The 23,119-nt window shown below is 37.4% G+C and overlaps 1 protein-coding gene across 5 annotated transcripts in view; it reads left to right on the top strand.

Moving 5' to 3' along the window:
* The window catches only part of fbxw11a (F-box and WD repeat domain containing 11a), a 20,863-nt gene extending 4,574 nt beyond the window's left edge, over positions 1–16,289 (top strand). For 2 of the 5 annotated variants that reach the window (XM_084430667.1, XM_084430668.1), the window contains exons 2-13: positions 2,610–2,856; positions 4,099–4,285; positions 6,430–6,520; positions 6,641–6,778; positions 7,697–7,815; positions 10,356–10,605; positions 10,721–10,839; positions 11,679–11,789; positions 11,906–11,984; positions 13,304–13,468; positions 13,833–13,853; positions 15,411–16,289. In XM_084430667.1, the coding sequence (XP_084286793.1) occupies positions 2,778–2,856; positions 4,099–4,285; positions 6,430–6,520; positions 6,641–6,778; positions 7,697–7,815; positions 10,356–10,605; positions 10,721–10,839; positions 11,679–11,789; positions 11,906–11,984; positions 13,304–13,465 (1,335 nt within the window). In that variant the 5' untranslated portion in view covers positions 2,610–2,777 and the 3' untranslated portion in view covers positions 13,466–13,468; positions 13,833–13,853; positions 15,411–16,289. The remainder of the gene's footprint in view (positions 1–2,609; positions 2,857–4,098; positions 4,286–6,429; positions 6,521–6,640; positions 6,779–7,696; positions 7,816–10,355; positions 10,606–10,720; positions 10,840–11,678; positions 11,790–11,905; positions 11,985–13,303; positions 13,469–13,832; positions 13,854–15,410) is intronic. The other 3 variants (XM_084430665.1, XM_084430666.1, XM_084430664.1) reach the window with 2 other exon arrangements.
* Positions 16,290–23,119: the final 6,830 nt, after the last annotated feature.

Raw genomic sequence — 23,119 nt, 5'->3', positions numbered from 1 at the left:
ATCTTTGGTTCATAGCCCCTAGGCCGACGGCTGGGGGTTGATGGGGGCTCAGGCGTAGGCTCCCGTAGGTCCGTTGGAAGCGGTATGGTCCTCCGTTCCCGAGTTACCTCCACATCCAGCTGTAGCTGAGTCACCTGATGGGTGAGGACTTGGAACTGATGAGCTTGCCTGGATGACTCCTTCTCCAGCCGCTCATCTCTGGCCCGTTGCACCTCCATAAAGGATTCGAACATCTTTGCCATCCGGTTGATAGCAGGATCAGCTGTGGCGGGATCTGGAGTGGGTTCCGTATGCTCAGTGTCGCCCCCTATCGCTCCATCTTCCTCCGCCTTCTTCTTCTCCCTTCTGGTGGACATCTTGGCTTGTTGTAAATCTTCACCTCCACCTGACTCCTTATCCCACTTCTGACACCAAATGTGGCAAAATGACCGATGGCGGAGTCAGGGAAGATGCAAGTTTTCTAGAAAGCCTCTTGTTTATTTTTCCTTTTATATTTTCAAAACGTGCAAATATTTACAGTGTCAGGATAGTCAAAAAAAATGCAAAACAAAAACTGTTCATAAAGAAAATAAATAGGCATTAAGTTGCCAGGCTACGTCTCTCAAGACCCTGCACACTTTACCCACCAGCATTACTATGCCACAGTTCTTTCTCTCTGCTCAGCCCCTCTGCTACTGAGGCCATGGGGCCTAATACAGCCTTAAATTAGCTGTAGCCCCACCCACTAGATTGCCCCATTGGTAACAAAACAATTATCCATGTAATCACATGAAAATAATTGAATAATAAATCAAACAAACAAACAACACATAAACAAACATATACCAAACGTTTCTCCCCCACCAAAATCACATTTGTAGAGAAAAACCCATACAAGAAATAAACACAAAAACACCCCTGCAATATTGGTTTCTCCCACCCATCACCCACGAAACCCCTCTATTTCAACCCAGTGGCACATCCCCTCGGCTTCCCCACGCGAAACCAGGAAGTTGAACCGGAGATCGGGACGGTGGTGGGTTAAGTATGTACAGTGTTGTAATTACAAAGCTTTTAACTAAATAAATAAGAAGTTTGACAGCCAGTGTGTATATTTTCAATACTTGAAATCAAAAGACGTTAATACAGATGGGTGATAAAATGACAATGTATAGTTCGTGTAATATATGCCTGGGATCATGCACAAACATTTGCTATTTAAGAATGCCGGTAGGCCTTTCCCTGCAGCTTAAACAACATTGCATACTAGCTGGCAATTATGGCAAACTGTGGTAAATGACATTGTAAATAGTGCACCAGTAATAGAACAGCAAACGGCAATGAAAGCGATATGACACGGAGAATAGCGGCAAAACAGCTTGAATGTTAGTGCCGGCGTTTGGCTGCCTGCCCGCTTCATGAGCACGTCACGGCTCAGTTCGTGACACTTACCATTAATGCTTTGAAAACACACATCTCCTTCGATTAATAATAATAATGGCCAGTGCAGTGGCTGAGATATAGCAACGGCTCTGGGATATAGTACATAAACCTACCAATGTCCGTTGCCATGGTTTTTGGAATGATTTTACTGATCGCGAGAGGAAAAATGAAGTTTTAGTCGCATAACATCGGTTAATGGAAATGGCGTCATGTCGCAATAGATTTTTGTCGACATTTAGAAAAAATCGCAAAAGTTTTGCGCAAATCTGTAATGGAAACGCGCCTAATGATACTAAAATAAGCCGTTTTTGTGACAAACTCCAAGGTCATGTGGTAATTTAATTGCTGACCGAATTTTTTATTATTATTATTATTATTATTATACCGGCATTATTATGGCAGCAACAGGTATGCATTACATTTTTAAAATATGTATTATATAAATGTATATAAATTAGGGGTTTCACTACTAGTAATTTTACAAGTTGACAAAGTAGCCTGGTCAAATGTTGTTGTTTTTTCTTATGCAAATAAGAGGTTGCATGAACTTATTTCTGCTCATTTCCAAATTTTAAAATAAGAGAAAATACAAGGCAAAAAAACATTTGAAACATTGCGTATCAATTTTCCTATTATTAGATATATATAAATAAATGTGACTGACCACCAGGGTTATTACCGTTGACTAAAATTAAAACTATAAAAAAAAAATTGTTGAACTAAAGCTGAAATAAAATAAAATATAAATATTAAATGAGAAAAATCATTTCAGTTAGTTGCTAAATTTCTAATTTCATTCAGATACAACACTAAAATTACGGACATAAAATAAAATAAAAACAAACGTTAATAAGAAAAACTGACAAAAGCAACAAAATTACTCAAATTTTAACGTCAATTAAAATGAAAATGAATGCTAAATATGATTTAAAAACAATAAAAGTCTATAATACTTAAATAACACCGCTGACCACATCATGAGAAGTGCATTTCTGTGTTTGTGGACCACAAAACTCACTTCTCCACCGTGAATAAATCCTCATCTGAACGCATTATCATCGTGTTATCACTGAGCCATGAGAAACAATTGGGCCATACATATGCAGATAAAGAAACTTGATGACCTAAATATAACCTCAACCTCTGGTTTGAAGTTTTGGCACGCTTGTGTTCTCACTTTCACTCAGTCGCGCTGTTGTTGTCCGTGTGTCCAGTTAGGGAACGGTTCAGTGGCGGGTTCGAGAAAGAGGCCGTCTCAGGGGAACTACGAGAAGGAGAAAGATCTGTGCATCCAGCTGTTTGATCAGTGGTCAGAATCTGATCAGGTGGAGTTCGTGGAGCATCTGATCTCGCACATGTGTCATTACCAGCACGGCCATATAAACTCGTACCTTAAACCCATGTTACAGAGAGACTTCATCACCGCGTTGCCAGGTAACTAAACACATGCACACGTCCCTTAAACATTGGCTATAACGAATCCTCCTACTCCAACACACGCATTAGCACAGACTGTGACTGTCGGCATGCAGCCAGAACCGCCCACTTACATCACTTCACTTACACAGACATCTGATAACATGTAATGTCAATCTTTTTATGATTTATGATAATAAAGGATGTGCAATAAAAGTGGTAGTTTAATCAGATAATGACATAAAAATGGTTCTACAGACATTGACTTTGAGGTCAGACTTCAGTCATTTAAGTAACAATATTATTTTACAGTCATAATCTTAAAGTTGTGGTCATAAGTTTACATGCACCTTGCAGAATCTGCTAAATGTTCATTTATATATATATGGGTTATAGGTTTATTTTGTTTTTAATTTATTTTGTTTATTTTTTTTATTTTTTTGAACAAATATAATATTTAGAGTAACAGAGCATAGATATAAACTAAACATAGTTGCAACCACATAAACTAACAAGAAAGAAATAATAAAAAAGATGGATCAACAACAACAAACTTTGCATTTTGCACATCTACAAAATGTTTAATAGCTTATTCAAGGCTGTACTAATTAGTGCAAATTTTACAATCCTTATCTTTAATTTTATTTTTTTGTAAAAGTTCTGCAAGATATGACCGCAACTGTATGATGTCATGAAATAGAATATAATGTTCACTTGTTATGGCGTTCCTCAAATAATCATCAAGGAAGCTCTTCCTCTGTGAAGAATCCCTATCTCAAGTCTCAATCCGCTCCCTAGTTCAGTAGTCAGGGCACTGATCAGGGAGTCAGCCATTTTAAGGCCTGTCTCAATCACTGAATCCTTCCAGTGCACTGAAAGCACCCTAAGAAGTCCCACAATGCACCATGAAAACTAGGGACAGCGACATGCTCACTGCTCCTTAAAGTTCTGAAGCGTGAAACATGAGCCAACACATAACGACACACAACAGATGTTTTTAAAAATGCAAACCATCATTTTATTCAGCATCGCATCGCTAGAAAGGTAATGAACATAATCTAGCTAACATTTATAATTTATTTACGGCTGAAATGTTGCACGTATATGTAACAAGCAAAGTATTTATCATAATGTTCTTTAAATAACATTACAAGTAATGTCAGAAAGATATCAGCTCTGCTGTTGTTCATAAATGCCAGTAGTAATGCTGTACAATGAGGTGTGTGTCTTCACATCTCACTTACATCTCTCTGTTTCCAGCTCAGGGTCTGGATCACATAGCGGAGAACATCCTCTCGTTTCTAGACGCTCGTTCTCTGTGCTCAGCTGAGCTGGTCTGTCGAGAATGGCAGCGGGTCATATCAGACGGGATGCTCTGGAAGAAGCTCATCGAGAGGATGGTGCGCACGGACCCGCTGTGGAAAGGCCTGTCAGAGCGGCATCAGTGGTAAACACACACACACACACGCACAGACGCATTTGCATTGTTACGCTGAACACGTGTTTAAAACTGTGCAATCTTTATTTAAACTCTTTATTGTCATCGTACAAGACAAGTATAATGAAATGATTAGTCATGAACACTAAAATCTTATATGGAAAAAAATATATATGTTTTTTTTAAGCTTACACTATATATACGTGACATATATTGTTTTGGCAACTAGCTGTAAAAAAATAAGCTGTAAAAATATTGTTTTTTAATATTATATTTGATTTGATTTCAGTTGAAGGTAGGGTAGGCAATAGCGAGCTAGCTTTGAACGCGTGAGATCCCACCCTCCCTTCAGAGCGTCTCCAAAGCCACGCCTCGTCCCAAACACATGAACGCACAGCAGAGTCTGCGAAGCTTCACGAGACGAGAGAGTATGCAATGATTGGACCAACATGTTTTGGTCCTGTGTCTCCCACAGAAGATATATGTACATGTTTTAATATTTAGACCACTTCTATTATTGATTTTTCTCAGCATGTGAAGAGAGTTTCAACCAGAATAACAAAGTGTTTATGAAAAAAAAATTATATATTGTCTACCCTACCTTTTAATGTTTATTTTATTCAGGTAATATCAGGTTTTAGTTAATGATAATAGCCCTGAGCTTAAGTCAAACCTGCCACAATTAAGTTATGTAACAACTTTTCAACTCATTGATGATACTTAAACTTACACTACAAATAGTGCAACTAACTTAACTGTTCTTACACATCCCATGTGGATTCGATTGTTAAAATTTACACATCATAACTTTTGCATTTGGTAAATACATAAAAATATTGAATGAAATTAAAGCAATAAACCCCAAGGAGCCGTAATTTACAGTGAATTTAGAACAACTGAGGACGTTGTTAGGCACGGTGGATTCACTGTAAATCACAGCTTCAGGCGGCTTATTGTTTTTATCAAAATGGTTATTCCACGTACCTGGCAAGGTTTCATAAAATAAGCACAGACAAAATTGAATGCTATTGATAAAAATATTAGCCTATTCTCTCACCAAGCAATGTAGTTCTTCAGAAGCAAATTGGTTCCCAAGAAACACACAGATGCTAATTCCACAGATGCAGTGGCACAGTAATACTGATGTGATGCGGTCACTGGTGTATGTTTGTAGAGTCATTTACTAGTCAGGCCTCAAACGTGGCTCAACCAATCAGAATCAAGGACCGGAACTATCCGTTTCATTACAGACCTCTGACAAATGTCATGAGACAAACACAGCTAAGAAGCTTACTCCTTAGGTAACAATAATAACCCTGTGTGGTACGCGTGGTATAGATCATTCATATAGTAATTAGTGCTGACAAACCCAGAAATGCATGTGATGACAGTCAATCCTGTGAAATTATAGTTAATTATGACAACCCTGAGCTTAAGTCAAATCTGCCACAATTAAGTTATTTAACAACTTTCTCAACTCTTTTTATATATATTTGTTTCATACATGCTGTGCTTTGATGATACTTAAACATACACTGCAAATAGTGCACCTGACTTTACTGTTCTTACACATCCCATCTGGATTCGATTGTTAAAATGTACACATCATAGCTATTGCATTTGGTAAATACATAAAAATATTGAATGAATCTCACACATCAGTGGCAATGCATGACCTTTTATGCTTCACGTTATACTGCCAGAGCTGTGCTGAATAAATCTGAACATTGTTGTCCTGGTCAGGTACTAACATTTTCAAAATGATAATGTCAGTCTGCTAAGAGCAATGTTGCTAATTTTGGCTTTAAAAACTCATTTTTGGTGACTGGAGTGGTACAAATTTGATCACTTTTCTGTAGAAATTATGATCTAAATATGACGACATCTGTGTGAATCATAATTAGTTCTGACAAACCCAGAAATGCATGTGATGATTGTCAATCCTGTGAAATTATTAGCAGAAGCTGTTAGTGTTTTACTTGTGTGTGTGTGTGTAAAATATGTGCTGAGAATTTTAATGAAGTATCAAATGAATGTGGACGGATACATGATCATGAAATCGTGTATCAGTTCAGTATTATTTGGGTTGTTTGAATGGTTTATACTTTGTTTGTATCTGATTGGTAGTTGTCTTGTTTGTTTTTTGTCTCCAGGGAGAAATATTTATTTAAGAACCGAACAAACGAGGTCCCACCCAATTCATACTACCATTCACTCTATCCCAAAATTATACAGGACATTGAGGTGAGCATCCATCCCGTCACTCATTCATTTATTCAGTGGTCGGTTTATCCATCCATCCATCCATCCATCCAGCCTCATTCATTCATTCGAGTCTCCTGTTTTCTCATTGTGTCTCTCTAGACGATTGAGGCGAACTGGCGTTGTGGGCGTCACAATCTTCAGCGGATTCAGTGCCGGTCGGAGAACAGTAAAGGTGTTTACTGCCTTCAGTACGACGACGACAAGATCATCAGCGGCCTACGAGACAACTCCATTAAAGTACTTGTCTGTCTTTCTATCTGCATGTCTGTTGTTATCGTCGTTACATTGTGTGCGTCCCAATTTGTATATTTATGCACTATTCTGTGCCATTTAGTAGTATAAATAGTGTGTTCGCACTAAAAATTCCAAAAAAGAAAAAAAAGTGCACTTTATTTTTAACCATAACTTATAAACCTTTAAAGACAAACAACTGTATTTGCTTCTGTTGAAGCAGTTATCGCGTATTATTTCAATAATCGTGTTTAACAGCAGAATTCGTGGTGGAAAAACTACATTACCCATGATGCTGTACCGAAAATTCCACCAATCAGAGTCGAAATAAGCAAATCACATCAAAAGATCTTGCTGAAGCACCACAAATCACATAATCAAGTCGGTGTCCCTACGCTCTCAGAATACATAAATATTTGAATATATCCATATTTTGCAATAAACTTGAAATATATTTTTTTATAGCATCATTTGTAAATGAGTAGTTCTATATTTCTCAAGCGTTTTTTTATTTATTTGATTATGTTATTCTCAGTGCTTCACAAGAGAAAGATTGTAGTTCTTTCTATCGCTAAAGCCGTTAATTACACAGTACTTTTTGTCTGACGTACTTTTTTGCTTCAAATCAAAGCTTGTAATGTTATGATTCACCTTGTTGGTGTTTGGTTTGGTTCATGCCTTATAACACTTTAACGAAGACATTTTTCAAATCCCTTTGTAAAAAAAGAATGCGAAAAATACTTCGGGAACCGGCGCCACTAAAAAAGTGGGCGGGCACTGTTACATAACGAAGAGGGAGGGGCTATCAGCCTCCAATGTTGAATGACAAAATAGCGTTATATTAATGCACTACACAGTTGAGTACACAGTACATAGTAGAAGTGTATAGTACATCATTTGGAACATAACTTGTGTCTCTCTCAGATCTGGGACAAACAGTCGCTGGAGTGTCTGAAGGTTCTGACGGGTCACACTGGTTCGGTTCTGTGTCTGCAGTATGATGACAGAGTCATAGTGACAGGCTCCTCTGATTCTACTGTCAGGTACACACACACACACACACACACACACACACACACACACACACACACACAACACCATGAGTTTGGGGTCAGTATGAATTTTTTTAATGAAATTAACATTTTTCATCAAGGATGCATTATCTAAAGTGACAGTAAAGACATTTATAATGTTACAAAAGATTTCTATTTCAAATCAATGCTGTTCTTCAGGAAATCAGCATATTAGAATGATTTCTGAAGGATCATGTGGCACTGAAGATGTTAAATTCAGCTTTGATCACAGGAATAAATGACATTTTATAATATAGTACAATAGAAAACTGTTCTTTTAAATTCTAAAAGTTTTTTTGTGTTTTTGATCATAATAAATGCAGCCTTGGTGAGCAGAAGACACTTCTTTTAAAAACGTTAACAAAATCCTTCGACCCCAGCCAAACTTTTGAATGCTAGTGTACATCGAGAAATTTCCCAAATTTAATGTTAAATATTTTATTATAAATGCTAAAAAGAGATGTGTATTGATTAAAGAAATCCTCTGTCCTCAGATCTAAAATATTTCTTTAGCCAGAAATATATATTTTTAAAGTCCCCCGGTAGTCAATAATTTTATCCCTTAAAACTAATCTTTGATCACCAAAAATGCCATATTTAAATGTTTTGTCCATGAAAAATTCTTCATGCCTTAAAATAGCTTGAATGTAACTGCACCATTTCCTTATTTAGTATACGTGGTTCTATGAATATTCAAATGAGCCCCGCCTCCACTCACTCACAGCAGCTCAGAGATCCACTCGTTGACGATCACACTTTAACCTGATTGGTTACAAGGTAGTTTGTGACGTCAGAAACACCAGCGATTTCAAAGCGTGTTTTTGAGACTGTCTTTGGTTCACTGCAGTTTTAAGGAGAAAACACTCAGCAATGGTGTCGACTTATGAATTTACACATGGTTCGTCTTAAAGCATATTAAAACGCCACATAGACATATAAACAACATAAAAAACTTACACCACTTTAAATTAGTCCTTAGTCTAAAAGTGTGTGAATCCTTAGGAATGGAAATAAAAAGATGAGGAATTACAGTACAGTGCTGATGAAACTATATTAGAAAACAAGTTGAAAATGTTTCACACACACTAGCTCCCTCCGGCTGAATGATCTCCATGAAAACAGTGACCTCACTTCCCCAGCAACTGTTTAAAGCTCCGTCCGGAGCTCTGTCACCTTTTCCAGCGCGAGTATGTGTGTGTTTCTCTCTCTCACCTGAGAGAGTTTTGTGGAACAAACTCTCCAGCTGCATAAATCAGGTTTACGTCACTCGGAGTGGAAGCGCGAACGGCCGGACGTTTAACACCTGGAGAAGGAAACGGCTTTGTAATGTGATCGTGTTTAAAGAGCATTAACACATCAGTTGGCAGCGTTCGGCTCGAGCGGGGTGTTTCAGCTGCTGGTGAGGTCGTTCACGTCATTTACGGTCCAGTTTGTTTTAACAACAGCTATGCTAATAAAGCGGAGGAGTTATTACAGGAGATATTTACTACTGTTGAAAAACAGTGAAGGAATCTGTTATTCCTTCAGCTTGTTCTGTTTTAAGCAAATTCTGGGCAATCAAAGTGTCAAAAGGATGCATTAAATTGTGACAGTAAAGACATTTATAATGTTACAAAAGATTTCTATTTCAAATAAATCTGTTCTTTTGAACTTCCTATTCATCAAAGAAGCCTGAAACAAAGAATCACAGTTTCCACAAAAATATGAAACGACATTTGATTATATTAAGAAATGTTTCTTCAGCAACAAATCATCAGCATATAGTGCTGTTGGGATGACGCATTGTTGTAGGCCAAAACTCGGAAACGGGTTAGCATTTTAGCACTTCCGGTTCCAGAATGACTGAAATAAGGTCTGTGGTGATCATGAGATCAAGATACCTTCACGTTTTATTCTACAACACAAAATGCATCATTATCAGCCCCCTCGTGATTTGATGTTGCGTGTCTTGAAAGAGGAGGTTGCTAACATGGGTTTAAATGGGACTACAGAGGTTTTTTTTAATGATAATCCAAAAGCCTATGGAAAAATCCTATTGGGTTTTTGTTTAGGGAAAACAAAAATGTGTCATCCCAACAGCACCATATGCTGATTTGTTGCTCAAGAAACATTTCTTAATATAATCAATGTTGTTTGATATTTTTGTGGAAACCGTGATTCTTTGTATCAGGCTTCTTTGATGAATAGGAAGTTCAAAAGTATTAAAAGTAAGTAAAATATTACTATTTTAAATAGTAATAATATTCCACAATATTACTGTTTTTACTGTATTTTTGATTAAATGAATTCAGCCTCAAAACCGTAAACTTTTGAAAAGTAGTGTAGCTCAATGAGAAATTGTCCACATTTAATGTGATTTTATTTATTTAACGAAATCTTTAATCAATGTACATTTTTGTAGCTATGCTATTTTGTAGCTTAGTTATAATAACCATAAGTCTCAGCTGTGCACAAGCTCGCATTCCCTCATATTGTGTACTCATCTGCAATATTTTCCCTGTCTCCGTCAGGGTGTGGGACGTTGGTTCTGGTGAGGTTCTCAACACTCTGATCCATCATAACGAGGCGGTTCTGCACCTGCGCTTCTGTAACGGGCTCATGGTGACGTGTTCGAAAGATCGCTCCATCGCCGTGTGGGACATGGCGTCCGCCACCGACATCAGTCTGCGCCGCGTGCTTGTGGGTCACCGCGCTGCTGTTAACGTGGTGGACTTCGACGACAAATACATCGTGTCTGCGTCTGGAGACAGAACCATAAAGGTGAGTGTGTGGGAGTGGCCAGTGGGTGAGCGGGTGGGTGTGGTCAGTGGGTGGGCGGAGCTTTAGTGCTGGATGATTGGCAGATGTAGATAAAAGCGACCGTGTGTGTCTGCAGGTGTGGAGCACCAGCACATGTGAGTTTGTACGGACACTTAACGGTCACAAGCGTGGCATCGCCTGCCTTCAGTACAGAGACAGACTCGTGGTCAGCGGGTCTTCGGACAACACCATCAGGTGAGACAATGTGTGTGTCTGTAAGTTTATGAGTCTCTGTATGATTTGCAGTTGAACTGTGTTTTGTCTTTGTGCCTGTACACAATAAAGAATAATTTTTTTCAATGGTTTTTGTTCTCGCCATACTAAACATATTTGATTTATTACTTACACAAGAAAATGTGTCTGTTTAATATTACAGTAATACAGTTTAACTTTTTTCATACTGTTAAAATAATATTGTGAAATAATAATAATAATAATAATTATTATTATTATTATTATTACAATTTCAATATATTTTGTAATTTAATGTAATTTATTAAATTAATGTAATTTATTTCTGTGATCAAAGCTGAATTTTCAGCATCATTACTCCAGTCTTCAGTGTCACATGATCCTTCAGAAATCATTCTAATATGATGATTTGCTGATAAAAGAAACTTTTCTGATTTTTATCTATGCTAAAAACAGTTGTGCTGCTTTATATCTTTGTGAAAACCATGATGCATTTTTTTTCATGACTCTTTGATGAACAGACAGTTAAAAAGAACAGCATTTATTTGACAGAATTTTTTGTAACATAATAAATAAATATCTATACTATGCATCCTTGCTGAATAAAAGTACTAATTTCTTACTGACCAAACAAAATCTTGCTGATGAAAAAACATGTCATTGTTTTCGAATAGTCAATGTAGTCAGTCACTACAACGCAAAAACAGCTTGTGGAGCATCTTCAAAAAGCTCAGGTTTTGCAGGAAAAAATGCCATCTCAATGTGGATGGACGGACGAAACGTATAGAAAAAGATTCTCTAATGCATCCGGATTAAGTGTAGACATACGTGTGTGTTTTCAGACTGTGGGACATTGAGTGTGGTGCTTGTCTGCGTGTGTTGGAGGGTCATGAGGAGCTCGTGCGCTGCATCAGATTCGACAACAAGAGGATCGTGAGCGGAGCGTATGATGGGTGAATACACACACTCGGTCACAGCACCATCTGTTTCTGACAGGCCGTTCATCTGTCAGCCTGGTTAATATCGAGCACCCATAACTCACCCGCACATTCTCTCTGTTCCTTTACAGGAAAATTAAAGTTTGGGATTTACAGGCAGCTCTGGATCCTCGGGCCCCTGCCAGCACATTATGTCTGCGCACACTCGTGGTGTGTGTGTGTGTGAATAAAATAATTCCATTATCATATTTATAAATGGCTGAATTTATGTTTTGTAAAATTTCTCTATCTGGTTTGTATGGAAGCTTGTTTCCACCACGGAATTAAAACAATTTGAAAGATAATTGCGACTTTTTATCTCACAATTCTGACTTTTTTTTTTTCTCAGAATTGCGAGTTTATATCTCACAATTTTTATTTTCTCGCAATTCAAACTTTTTATCTCACAATTCTATTTTTTTCTCACAATTGAGTTTACATCTCACAATACTGACTTTTTCGCTCAATTGCGACATCTCACAATTTGACCTTTTTTCTTGCAATTCTGACTTTCGCTCAATTGTGACTTTTCTCGCTTAATTTGGACTTTTTCTCTCAATTGAGTTTACATCTCGCAAATCTGACTTCTTTTCTCAGAATTGTGATATATAAACTGGCAATTTTGAGTTATAAAGTCCAATTCTGAGGTAAAAAGACTGACTTTTTTCTCAGAATTGTGAGTTTATATCACGCATTACTGAGAAAAAGTCTGAATTGTGAGATAAAATGTCACAATTACCTTTTAAAAAATTTGATTCATTGGCGAAACAAGCTTCCATAGGTTTTCCATATTCTTATGGATACATTTTTCATTGTCATGCAAGTAAATTTCACATATGATAAAACAAACCGCCACAAGAGGTCACTGCAGGTTTATTTACACTGCTAATTACCTCAGACAGTTTGAAATGATCAGAAATGAATGTAAAACATCATTCGTTATTCTCAAATGAACTGTCACCTAGTGCTACGTTGAAGCTAGTTTGAGAAACTGCAGGCTACTAGAAATTCAAGGAGTTACACCACAGGGACTTACAGGAACATAGTGAGGAGTCAAATGAGTTGAATCGATTCCTTCTGTGAAGGTTAAAAATATTCCTAGATCTACTAATAAACAAACTTTGAAACAAACTGATTCACTGAAGGAATAGGATTCCTGTCTACACTATTAAATAGTATAGCTAGGAATCAGATTCTTTTAGTGAATCAGTTCGTTTCAGTGAACCATTTCAAAAAGAATCGATTCAGTCCCTGTGCTTTTAATACTAGTACTTCTAGTAACTTCCCCAACCCTAGGTGACACCTCATTTGAGAATTATGAATTCTGTTCCTCATATATTTCCATATAGGTTAACCAAGTGATTATTTGAACAGTGTTGCTACGTTTACTCCCCAACACCGGACTCACCGTTTCTGACAAACCTCTGGAGTGTGTTTGCGTGTGTTTTTGTGTTCTTTTAAGTGTGTGTTTTCATGGCAACCTCTCGCAGGAGCATTCTGGGCGTGTGTTCCGACTGCAGTTTGATGAGTTCCAGATTATAAGCAGTTCCCATGATGACACAATCCTTATATGGGACTTCCTGAATGTCTCCACCAATGGCCAGTCAGAGGGGCGATCGCCCTCACGGACATACACGTACGTCTCCAGATAGCAGGTACACGCGCAGACCAGAGTTTCCAACAATTCACCAGCTCTTTACTTCATTATGTATTATGGTTCTAGTTGACAAAATACACTGATCATACAAAATAATTGTATCCAAAATAACACTTTTCTCTATAGTTCTGTATCAATTTGTTTATATTGTAGTGGTTATTATAGTTGCAATTTATTTTGTCGTTTTGAAATTTTATTTCAAAAGAATGAAAAATATTTGTGTGTATAAATTAAAAAAAAAAAATTCTATAACTATGTAATTTCTATTCATATTAATGTTTGTTATAGTAATTTTATTATGATATAATAACATATTAAATAAATTCTTTTTTTTTCATTTGTTCATATTGTGGTGGTTATAGTCGATGGCGGCCCATATTACCGTAAGTAGGAAAATGACAAAAATTGGTACACTTGTAATGATGGTAATGAATGGTAAACTCTATAGCGCCACCACCAGTTCAAATATTCACTTTTCAAAAGGTTATAACATTTGAACCCGTTGTTCTAGAAAAATTTAACTTGGTACACCTGATTCCACTCAACCTTCTGATCGCATTCAACATTTTACTTTAAGACTCCGGCCATTACAGTAGTAGCCATTTTTAAAAAGTACAGTAATCTGTTTCTTTTGCTACTCCGCCAAATTTTGCCCAATTCTTGCTAAAATTTGCTTAGATCAGGGTTCCTCAAACTCGGTCCTGGGGGGCTGCTGTCCTGCACAGTTTAGCTCCAACACTGATCAAACACACCTGAGCAAGCTAATCAATGTCTTCAGGATCACTAGAAACTCACAGCTAGGTGTGTTTGATCAGGGTTGGAGCTAAACTGTGCAGGACAGTGGCCCTCCAGGACCGAGTTTGAGAAACCCTGGCTTAGATGATCTTTGGACCGAGACGCACAGACATGACTAAACATTTTATTTTATTTCATCTTTGTTCAAAAGTGTCATGAACTTAATATGTGGACCCAATATTGGTTCAGAGGCTGTATCGCAGCAAAACTTTCATCAATCGAAATGAAATTTGGTAGCACTTTATTTTACAGTGTCCTTGTTACATGTACTTTCCATAGTAATAACAGTAAATTATGCATAATTACATGCAACTAACCTCCAACCAAACCCTAATCCTACCCTAACCCTGTAAGTACATGTAGTTGCTTAATATTACTCAGTACTTACATTTTACTTGCTTATTTTACTTACAAATTTTGTATGCATTATCGGAACCATAATCTGAGGATTCATGCCAAATTTGGGAACAGCGCCACCTACAGGATACAAGATCTGAAAAATAGCTTTTTTTGCTCACAACTTTTGAACAGTTTGTCAGAGTGTGTGTGTGTGTGTGTGTGTGTGTGTGTGTGTGTGTGTGTGTGTGTGTGTGTGTGTGTGTGTGTGTGTGTGTGTGTGTGTGTGTGTGTGTGTGTGTGTGTGTGTGTGTGTGTGTGTGTGTGTGTTTGTACCTGGGTAAGCATTGAACAAATCTTTCTTCCTCTTGGATTAGAAATGTGTTTTTTGTTCATTCTGTGTTCTGTCTCATCTGAACTTCTGTTGATTTTGAGTTCATTCTCACCTGTACCTCTGGGTTTTTTTTTCTTTTCTTTTTTTTTTCTCCTCTGGCTCTGCACTGCTGTTGCTGATGTTCATTTATTATGTTAAAGCAATATCATATTAAATATAAAAAAATATATATATTTATTTAAAAAAATTACTATAGTTGCAATTCATTTTTCATTCTTTCTTAAGCTTATTTATTTAAAGTCTATTTAGTCTGATACTTTTTAGTTTTCATTCATATTGTTGCTTATTATAGTCATTATTATGTTAAAACAATACAATATTAATTTGTTTGTATTGTACTAGTTGTTATAGTTTCAATTTATGTTTCATATTTTGCATTTGTTTGTTTTGTTTATGGTCTGTCTCTCCATTTCAGGTGCCTCTTCAATGTGCCAGTGTGTCCTGGGAGAGCTGAGAGCTGATTGGTTGTTGGCCGTCACAGAATTGTGCCTAGGAATCCACCTCCTCTTCTCTGTCCTACACAGATCCATGCTTTGCCAAACACACAGACACATGCTGCTCTAAAGATTCAAAACACTGTTCTGCTTTATCTAGTGGGAAAAATAAGCACAAACACACACACACACACACAGATTATGACAGCTTCAAACCGTATCTGTACTACCACTGCTGCTCAAATAACCCGAAAACCAATGATCTCGTACTCACAAGCTCTGCACTACTAACAGCTCATATCCACGCAAGGATCACTCTGTTTTGGAGAATCTGGGATTCTGGGAGTGACGTATGGATGATGGACAGGGAAATGAATCAGGAAAGACTTTATGATCAGCTGTGTGAGAGAAAGAGACTCGGACAGTGGCGAACTCTCGCAGGAATAAAAGAAAAGAGAGTGGTGATGGTTAAGGACGTCTGTTGCCTTTTCTGCCCGCTCGCTGTTGTTTTCAAGCCTCTTCAGGACCAGGGACACACTTGTTTTTCAGGATGGCGGTGTGGAGCGCAGGTCCGTCAGCATGCATGACTGTCTGCTCTGATGCCTCTTCCCCTTTTGTCTTTAGTTTTTATGATTTTATGTTGTTCTATTTAATTTGCCTCATCTTTTCAGTCTGGTTCTGCTAGGCATTGTACGTCTGTACGTCACTCAATGTCTGGTTTCTTTTTCTCTCTGCCTGCTTGCTCATCGAGGGCTGAATCTAGTTGTAAACAGAATTGTCTTGTCAGATCGTGTTGTATATTACAAAAAAAAAAAAGAGTTTTTTAAGAAAAAATATTGTGAATAAAGTACTTGACCATGGTTGATGTATTGGTCGTGTTTGTGTGTCTAAGGTCTGGAACATACTCTACACAAGAGCACAAATGTTTATAAGCTGGATTTCACTTGAATTCACATTCGAATGCAATTGCGTTTTTGTCTACGCTACGGTCAGATATTCTCTTTCAGATCAACTACTGTCATCATGACCGAGCAAAGGTGTGAAGAGAATCTTCCTGAGCAGGTTAATTAAAGTTAATTAAGCTAACCGTACCTGAATAAGAAGTCAGGAAACGATCACATTGAATACCGCAATCGAGTACGTGTTAGTATCAGTGATATTATAGTTTTTGTTCATATTTGAATTTGATTTTATTTTTGTACTTTGTTTTTTATTTTCATTTTAAAGTTCTAGTAAAAAAAAAACTTAGGTTTTTGTTTTAGTACTTAAAAATAAGAAATGTACTTAGTACTTTAGTACTTAAACCTTAGAAATGTTGCTGAAATAAGTTTCGTTTTATATTTTATTTTAGTTAATGTCTTTATTTCAAGTAATAAAAATGTTTTTATGGTTGTAGTTTTAGTTAACGACAACTTATAGAGCAGTGGTTTTCGATATTTTGAGAGGCCACGGACTGCCATATTTCATCTTTGTGCAAAGGACCTAAAATTTAAAAGGCATTTATACCATTTCTTGTTGAAAGACCCACTTCATACTGTGAACAAAATATATATGTTATCTGAAAATACTTCTATTGTTACATTGGTTTTCTCTCTTAGTAATGTAGGCTACTGTTAGATTAACTTACTTTATAATGTATTTATTTATTTTAATCCTAGATTTATTCATGTATTTGTTTTTTATTTTACATTTTTACACCGTTTTTCTCCCAACTTTTCCACAGACCCTGCACTGCTCCCCAGTTTGAAAACCACTGGTTTAGAGTATGTTTCTGACCTCAGGCCTTTAATTTAACAGTGTAAGTTTCAGGAAAATCCTAATTGATTATCAATAACAATCAATATGACCTTTGACCCCCAGTGGTTCCCCTTAAATAGTAATAACATGCAGAGCAGCATGTCCTTGCTGTTGTCAGAGCGGCCACTAGGTGTCACTGGACGCCCACAGACAGACTCCAGCTCGACTGTGACACTGACCCGAGTTCATCCAGGCAGAACATGCCTGAACGCTCCTGATGAGCTGCCGGTTAAAGCGCCTGAATCTGATTGATTAAATAATAAGCGGATGACAGAGTGCCGTGGCCCGTGGGCTGTGGATTATTCCAGACTCGTGCCAACAGACAGAATTCTTCCAGAAATCCTGTCTTGTCTTGGTTTGTGTGATAAACACTCTGACAACGTCAGTCCATTGAAGTGGAGCCGATAGTGTTGTTCAGTATCTCTCTCTCTCTCTCTCTCTCTCTCTCTCTCTCTCTCTCTCTCTCTCTCTCTCTCTTTGTTGTAAGGCTTGAACTCAATGGGGTGAGTTTCATCTAAGATCTTTTGTTCTTTGTTTCTACATATAGATCATTTTAAAGTCAAAATGAATCAGATTGACCATATTACGTTCTTAAAGGGTTAGTTCACCCCAAAATTACAATTCTTTCATTAATTAACGTTACTCACCGTCGATCATGTCTGTCTCAATGCAGCCTTCTGACTTATAACGTTAACCCAGAAGTGGTGCAATGTGTTTACAACGTGAACACTGTCCGAATCGCATACTCTCTTGAGTAGGTACTTATTTTGAATTTGAGTAATTACTTTAGGGCTGCTAAAAAAAAGTATGTTCTATATAGTATCATATGCACACCAGAATCTCGCTGGAAGTTGAAGGTCATCCAGGTACTTTTTTGCCTACTCTTTTATCAGTACTGTGAATTTGGACATACTGCTTTCGTCACATACTGTTTTTAGTCTACTATATAGTAGGGAAGTATGCGATTTTGGACGTAGCCATTGTCAGAGATTGAGGCCCTGTCCCAAATGGCACCCTAAACACTCGCGGTCTTTCTATGAGTCCGCACTTTCGTGACGTAACGCCGCTTTGACTGTCGGGTAGAAGTCTGCTGCCGAGCTCGCATCAGTGTCGACCGCAAGGGAGGGCGGTCGCGAGCACCCTTCTGAGACCTAAAATGACAAATGGGACACCCTACGCTCTCATGGTCTTAACGGACGCGCTCCGCTCACTCGGCAGCCATTGTAAGTCCACAAGACCAAAAGTGCATATGAAGTGTGCCATTTGGGGCAGGGCCTGACATGTAAGAGAAGAAATTGTTGAATAAAGTCGTTATTTTTGTTGTTTTTGGCGCACTAAACGTATTCTCGTCGCTTCATAACATTAAGGTTTAACCACTGTAGTCACATGGACTATTTTAACGATGTCTTTACTACCTTTCTGGGCCTTGAAAGTGGAAAGCTTGAAAGCTCTCAGATTTCATCAAAAATATCTTGATTTGTGTTCCGAAGATGAATGAAGGTCTTAAAGGGATAGTTCACCCAAAAATGAAAATTAGCCCATGATTTACTCACCCTCAAGTCATCCTAGGTGTATATGACATTCTTCTTTCAGACGAATATCGGAGTTATATAAAAAAAATGTCCTGGCTCTTCTAAGCTTTATAATGGCAGTGAATGGTCCATCAAAGTGCATCATATCCATGATAAAAGTACTCCACACGGCTCTGGGGGGTTAATAAAGGCCTTCTGAAGTGAAGCGATGTAAGAAAAATATCCATATTTAAAACTTTATCGACTAAAATAACTAGCTTCCGGCAGACGGCCTACTGAAGTCCGGAAGGAAAATAGGTTGCGTGTATAAAGTTAGTGCAGTTAGAAGGATTTCTTTTGCAGGATCTCTATTGTTACTGTTACCAGAAATGTATCTGAACTTCAAATTTTTTAGAAACTTAGTTGGCATCCAAAAAAATCAAACCTTATACTAGCTCCCATTGGAGAACCGTGATTCGAAACGGTCTGAAGAGTGATGTGATTGGCTGGTTTCTGTGCAACCTGCACAAATCACATTGCACAAGTCCCTTGAAATGTGATTGGCCGGTAGGAGTGTTGTTCCAGTTGGATAAAACACCTTAAGCTCAGCGTAGGACACCCTGCCAACCACCTTCACCCCTGTGTGGACTTATGCTTGGAAATGTTAATATGTCCTCAATGGATTTTCCTTGGCAAACTAGAGCATTTAAATGCATAAATGTAACTCGTCCAGAATAGATTGGAAAAATTAACAACAAAACCAGCAAGAAGAGAGAACAAACTAGCACATGCAGGTTCAGAAGAGGTCTGAATCTGGTTAAAGCACTTGTCTGAATATAACAACAACAACACTAATAATTATTAATCATCAAACGTAAAAATAAATATAAAAATTATATATATTAAAATGATATCTCTCAGCAAGTAAATTAAGCAAATTTGTAGAAATAATTATAATAATTATTGTCATTATGTATAGGTCTGAATCTGGTTAAAGTGCTGGATATAATAATAATAACAATTATTATTATTAATAATATTATTATTATCATCACTAAAGGTAAGACATTATATTTATCATGATGTAAATTAAGCAAAGTTTTAGAAATAATAATAATATCAATAATTATTATTTTTATTATTATTATTATATACATGCATACAATTCACAACAGATCAGTACCAAGAGAGCACAAAATAGCACAGGCAGGTTCAGAAGAGGTCTGAATCAGCCTTAAACTGTGGCCATCAACTTTTCCCTAACATTCCCGAACAAACACAGACAATCCCAAACGTGGGCCGGCCGCGCTGCACCTGTTAGCGGTTCCTGGCTCACCTCAGAGACTCTCCCCCATTTCAAACAATTCCTCTGGCTCGCAGAGCGTTTTAAAGCCAGCGGCCAACATGAGAATGTTTGTCTGGGAATGTTGAGTTGTGCAAGTCGATTCAGCCCATTTCAACCAAATACATCTTCAGAAAGGGCATTTGTCTTTGGAGAGTTTTATTGTGCTTTTACGGATTGGAAAGAGAGGATGTGTGTCAGGAGTAATTTGTTTGTGGTATCGGCGAGAGAGAAGGAACACTTAATGTTTAAAGCCGGTCGTTGTTTCACATTGTGGGTCTGGCTGCGGCGTGTCAATGTCGTTGTGGTTTGCTGTGCTGAAAAGTGTGTGTATGTGTGTGATGGAGCTGTGGTTATTCACTGCAGAGCAATATGACCTGGATTCAGTCTGTACACTGGGATATTAGTGGCCTTCTAGTGAATATTCGTGGCTGGATGTTACAGAAGAGGTTTGTGTGTGTTTGTTGGAGTCTTGTGAACGAATGCCGAGGCCAAATTTCACCCCAGCAAACATCAAAGGTTAAAAACAAGAAATTATATTTAGCATCATGTAATAATAACATAATACCACCACCACCAACAGTTATTATTACATTTTTCTTGTAAAACCATAAAGTGAAAAAATATTAAATTGTAGTCACTGTAATACAACTTGTATAAATATTTAATATTGATAATAATAGCTATATTTTATTTATTTATATTATTTAGTTATATAATTATTTATTTATAATTATAGTAATTATTATTATTATTATTATTATGTGCATTTTTTGGAACCATTTTCTTTGTATTTTCAAAAAAATGTATTACCATAAAGTTTTTAAAAAATCGAATAACTTATTAGATGTTTACTATGATAATCTTATTATTATTATTAAATCAGTATAAATTCAATTTAGCACTATAAATGTGCACTTATGATGTGGAAGTACTTTATTAGTAGTAGTATTGTTGTTTTTTAATTTATTTTGCATTGGCAATGGGTGATTTATAGAATTAATTATAAAATGTCCTTAATTATCATCATGACACAATGCTCTTAGTTTCTTTCTTTCAGATTTTTTGTGTGAAATATGACCTGGACATGTTTTTGTGATTCACCTGTTTTTCGCCAGTAATTTGCTGCATATAACAGCATATATTAGCGCTGTGTCTGAAGCTGTTATATGAGTGTGTCTGTGCGTCCATCTGGTTGAGGGTGTGTTGTGTGTCAGACGTGTTCGGTGTGTGTCATACCGCGGGTGTGTATGAATATGTGTGAGCGTGACCTCTGCGTGTCTGGCTCTAATGGACCGTATGTGTGTGTGTGAGTGTGAGAGAGAGAGAGAGAGAGAGAGAGATGGAGGGTGTGTGTGCTTCCTGTGGGTCGGTGGGATATGTTTTTTTCCCATAATTCCTGCAGGTCTCAGGTCACCCCTGTGTTCTCACGCACATATTTAGCATTCTTTCCTCCTCCAGCATTACCATACACCTTCCTCTGGGTTTGGCCGACAAATCTTTCCACCACTTCGCCTCCAGAACAGTCTGTTTCTCTCGGAATCCTTTGCTTTTCCCGCTGACTGAGACTGCCGGGATTACAGGTTGTTAGTGACAGTAGAGTGTGTGTGTGTGTGTGTGTGTGTGTGTGTTTTCACTGCTTTAATTATAAGCAACAGGTCCACATGTAATATATCATGTGTGTGTATATACATATAAATACATTTATATGCACTGTTGTTGGTTTGGGGTTTGTTCGGATCACGAACAACATGGACTAACAAAGGTAAATACAGTGAGAAAATGCTGGTGCTAACCATAAGGTTCTTCGTCAGCTGTTTGATGATAATGATGACTCGCACAACATGGATGTTTTGAAACACGGACACGTTTCTGTAGAGTTTACTGGCTTTGGAAAGGTTTTTGCCGTACACAGAGATAAAATAAATAAGTGAAATTCTTTTATAGTAACAACAATGATAGTAGCAGTCAAAGTAATATCACTTAGTCAGCATTAATCTTTATATATATTTATATATATATTTATATTTAGAAAAGGTTTTGTAATGTTTTTCCTTTAATAAGCTGGTATAAGACTTTGGTTCTCCGTTATATTTCCCAGTAGCAGCATTCCACATGGAATCCAAACAGGAACGTTGCTCCTCGTGTCATTTCGTGACGACCCACCCCATCCCGCTGTCCTCGCCGTTCAGGTTGTCACTGTCATTGGTCACCATTTGTCTTTGGTCGTTTAAGTTTGTATTTGGTGCAGCTTTGAGAGAGTTTCCTCATTATTGTCTTTTACATTCCAGTTCTGGTAAATTCCGTCCATCCAGCAATGGCCTTCTTTTGTTATAAGTCACGTATGATTATATCCCTCATGGTCTTTAATGCAACCTGAAATACGCCATCACACACACTTATACGGCATTACATTCATTCGTTCATTAGCTTTAAATGAATAGTTCAGCCAAAAAGGAATATTCTGTCATTATTTCCTCGCCTCACATTTCAACAGTTCATAGTGACCACGTCTCTCAGGCTCCAAAAAGAAACAAAACGCTATAACTGTGGTCCTTGTGCACTATCTTTACATATCTGAAGTCATATGATGATTTGTGCAAGCCATGAAATGAAATTGCACCCTATCTGTGAACAATTCACCCATGTATAGGTTTATTTTTTTTAGCCTCGTAATGTTTCATCAAAAACCATAGCTAGATCTTCCGGTGAAACGACAGTCTTCTCAGCAGGATTCTCCAATTATTTAGTGTGCTTAAACTCCGCCCCTGCAAGCTCACTTTTGAGAGCCACGCCCACATCTCAGCGTCCAATCAACAATAATCTAAGATGTACATCACAATACAGAATTTGATGCTACTTGTTTCAGATAATTCAATATTTTAGCGCTCGATATAACTATAAAAAGGTTTTCATTATAGAAATATTTATTAATTTCCATGACTTTCATGAATGTACTCGCAATACGGAAGATTAATCGTTTCATTGCAACTTTAAGTTATAATTGTCTGATGAGCTGTTGTTGTATGGACAAGACCTA

Source organism: Rutilus rutilus, assembly GCF_951802725.1.
Source record: "Rutilus rutilus genome assembly, chromosome: 14".
NCBI lineage: Eukaryota > Metazoa > Chordata > Actinopteri > Cypriniformes > Leuciscidae > Rutilus > Rutilus rutilus.
The sequence above is the reverse complement of the archived record's forward strand: the minus strand, read 5'-3'. Positions and strand labels throughout refer to the sequence as shown.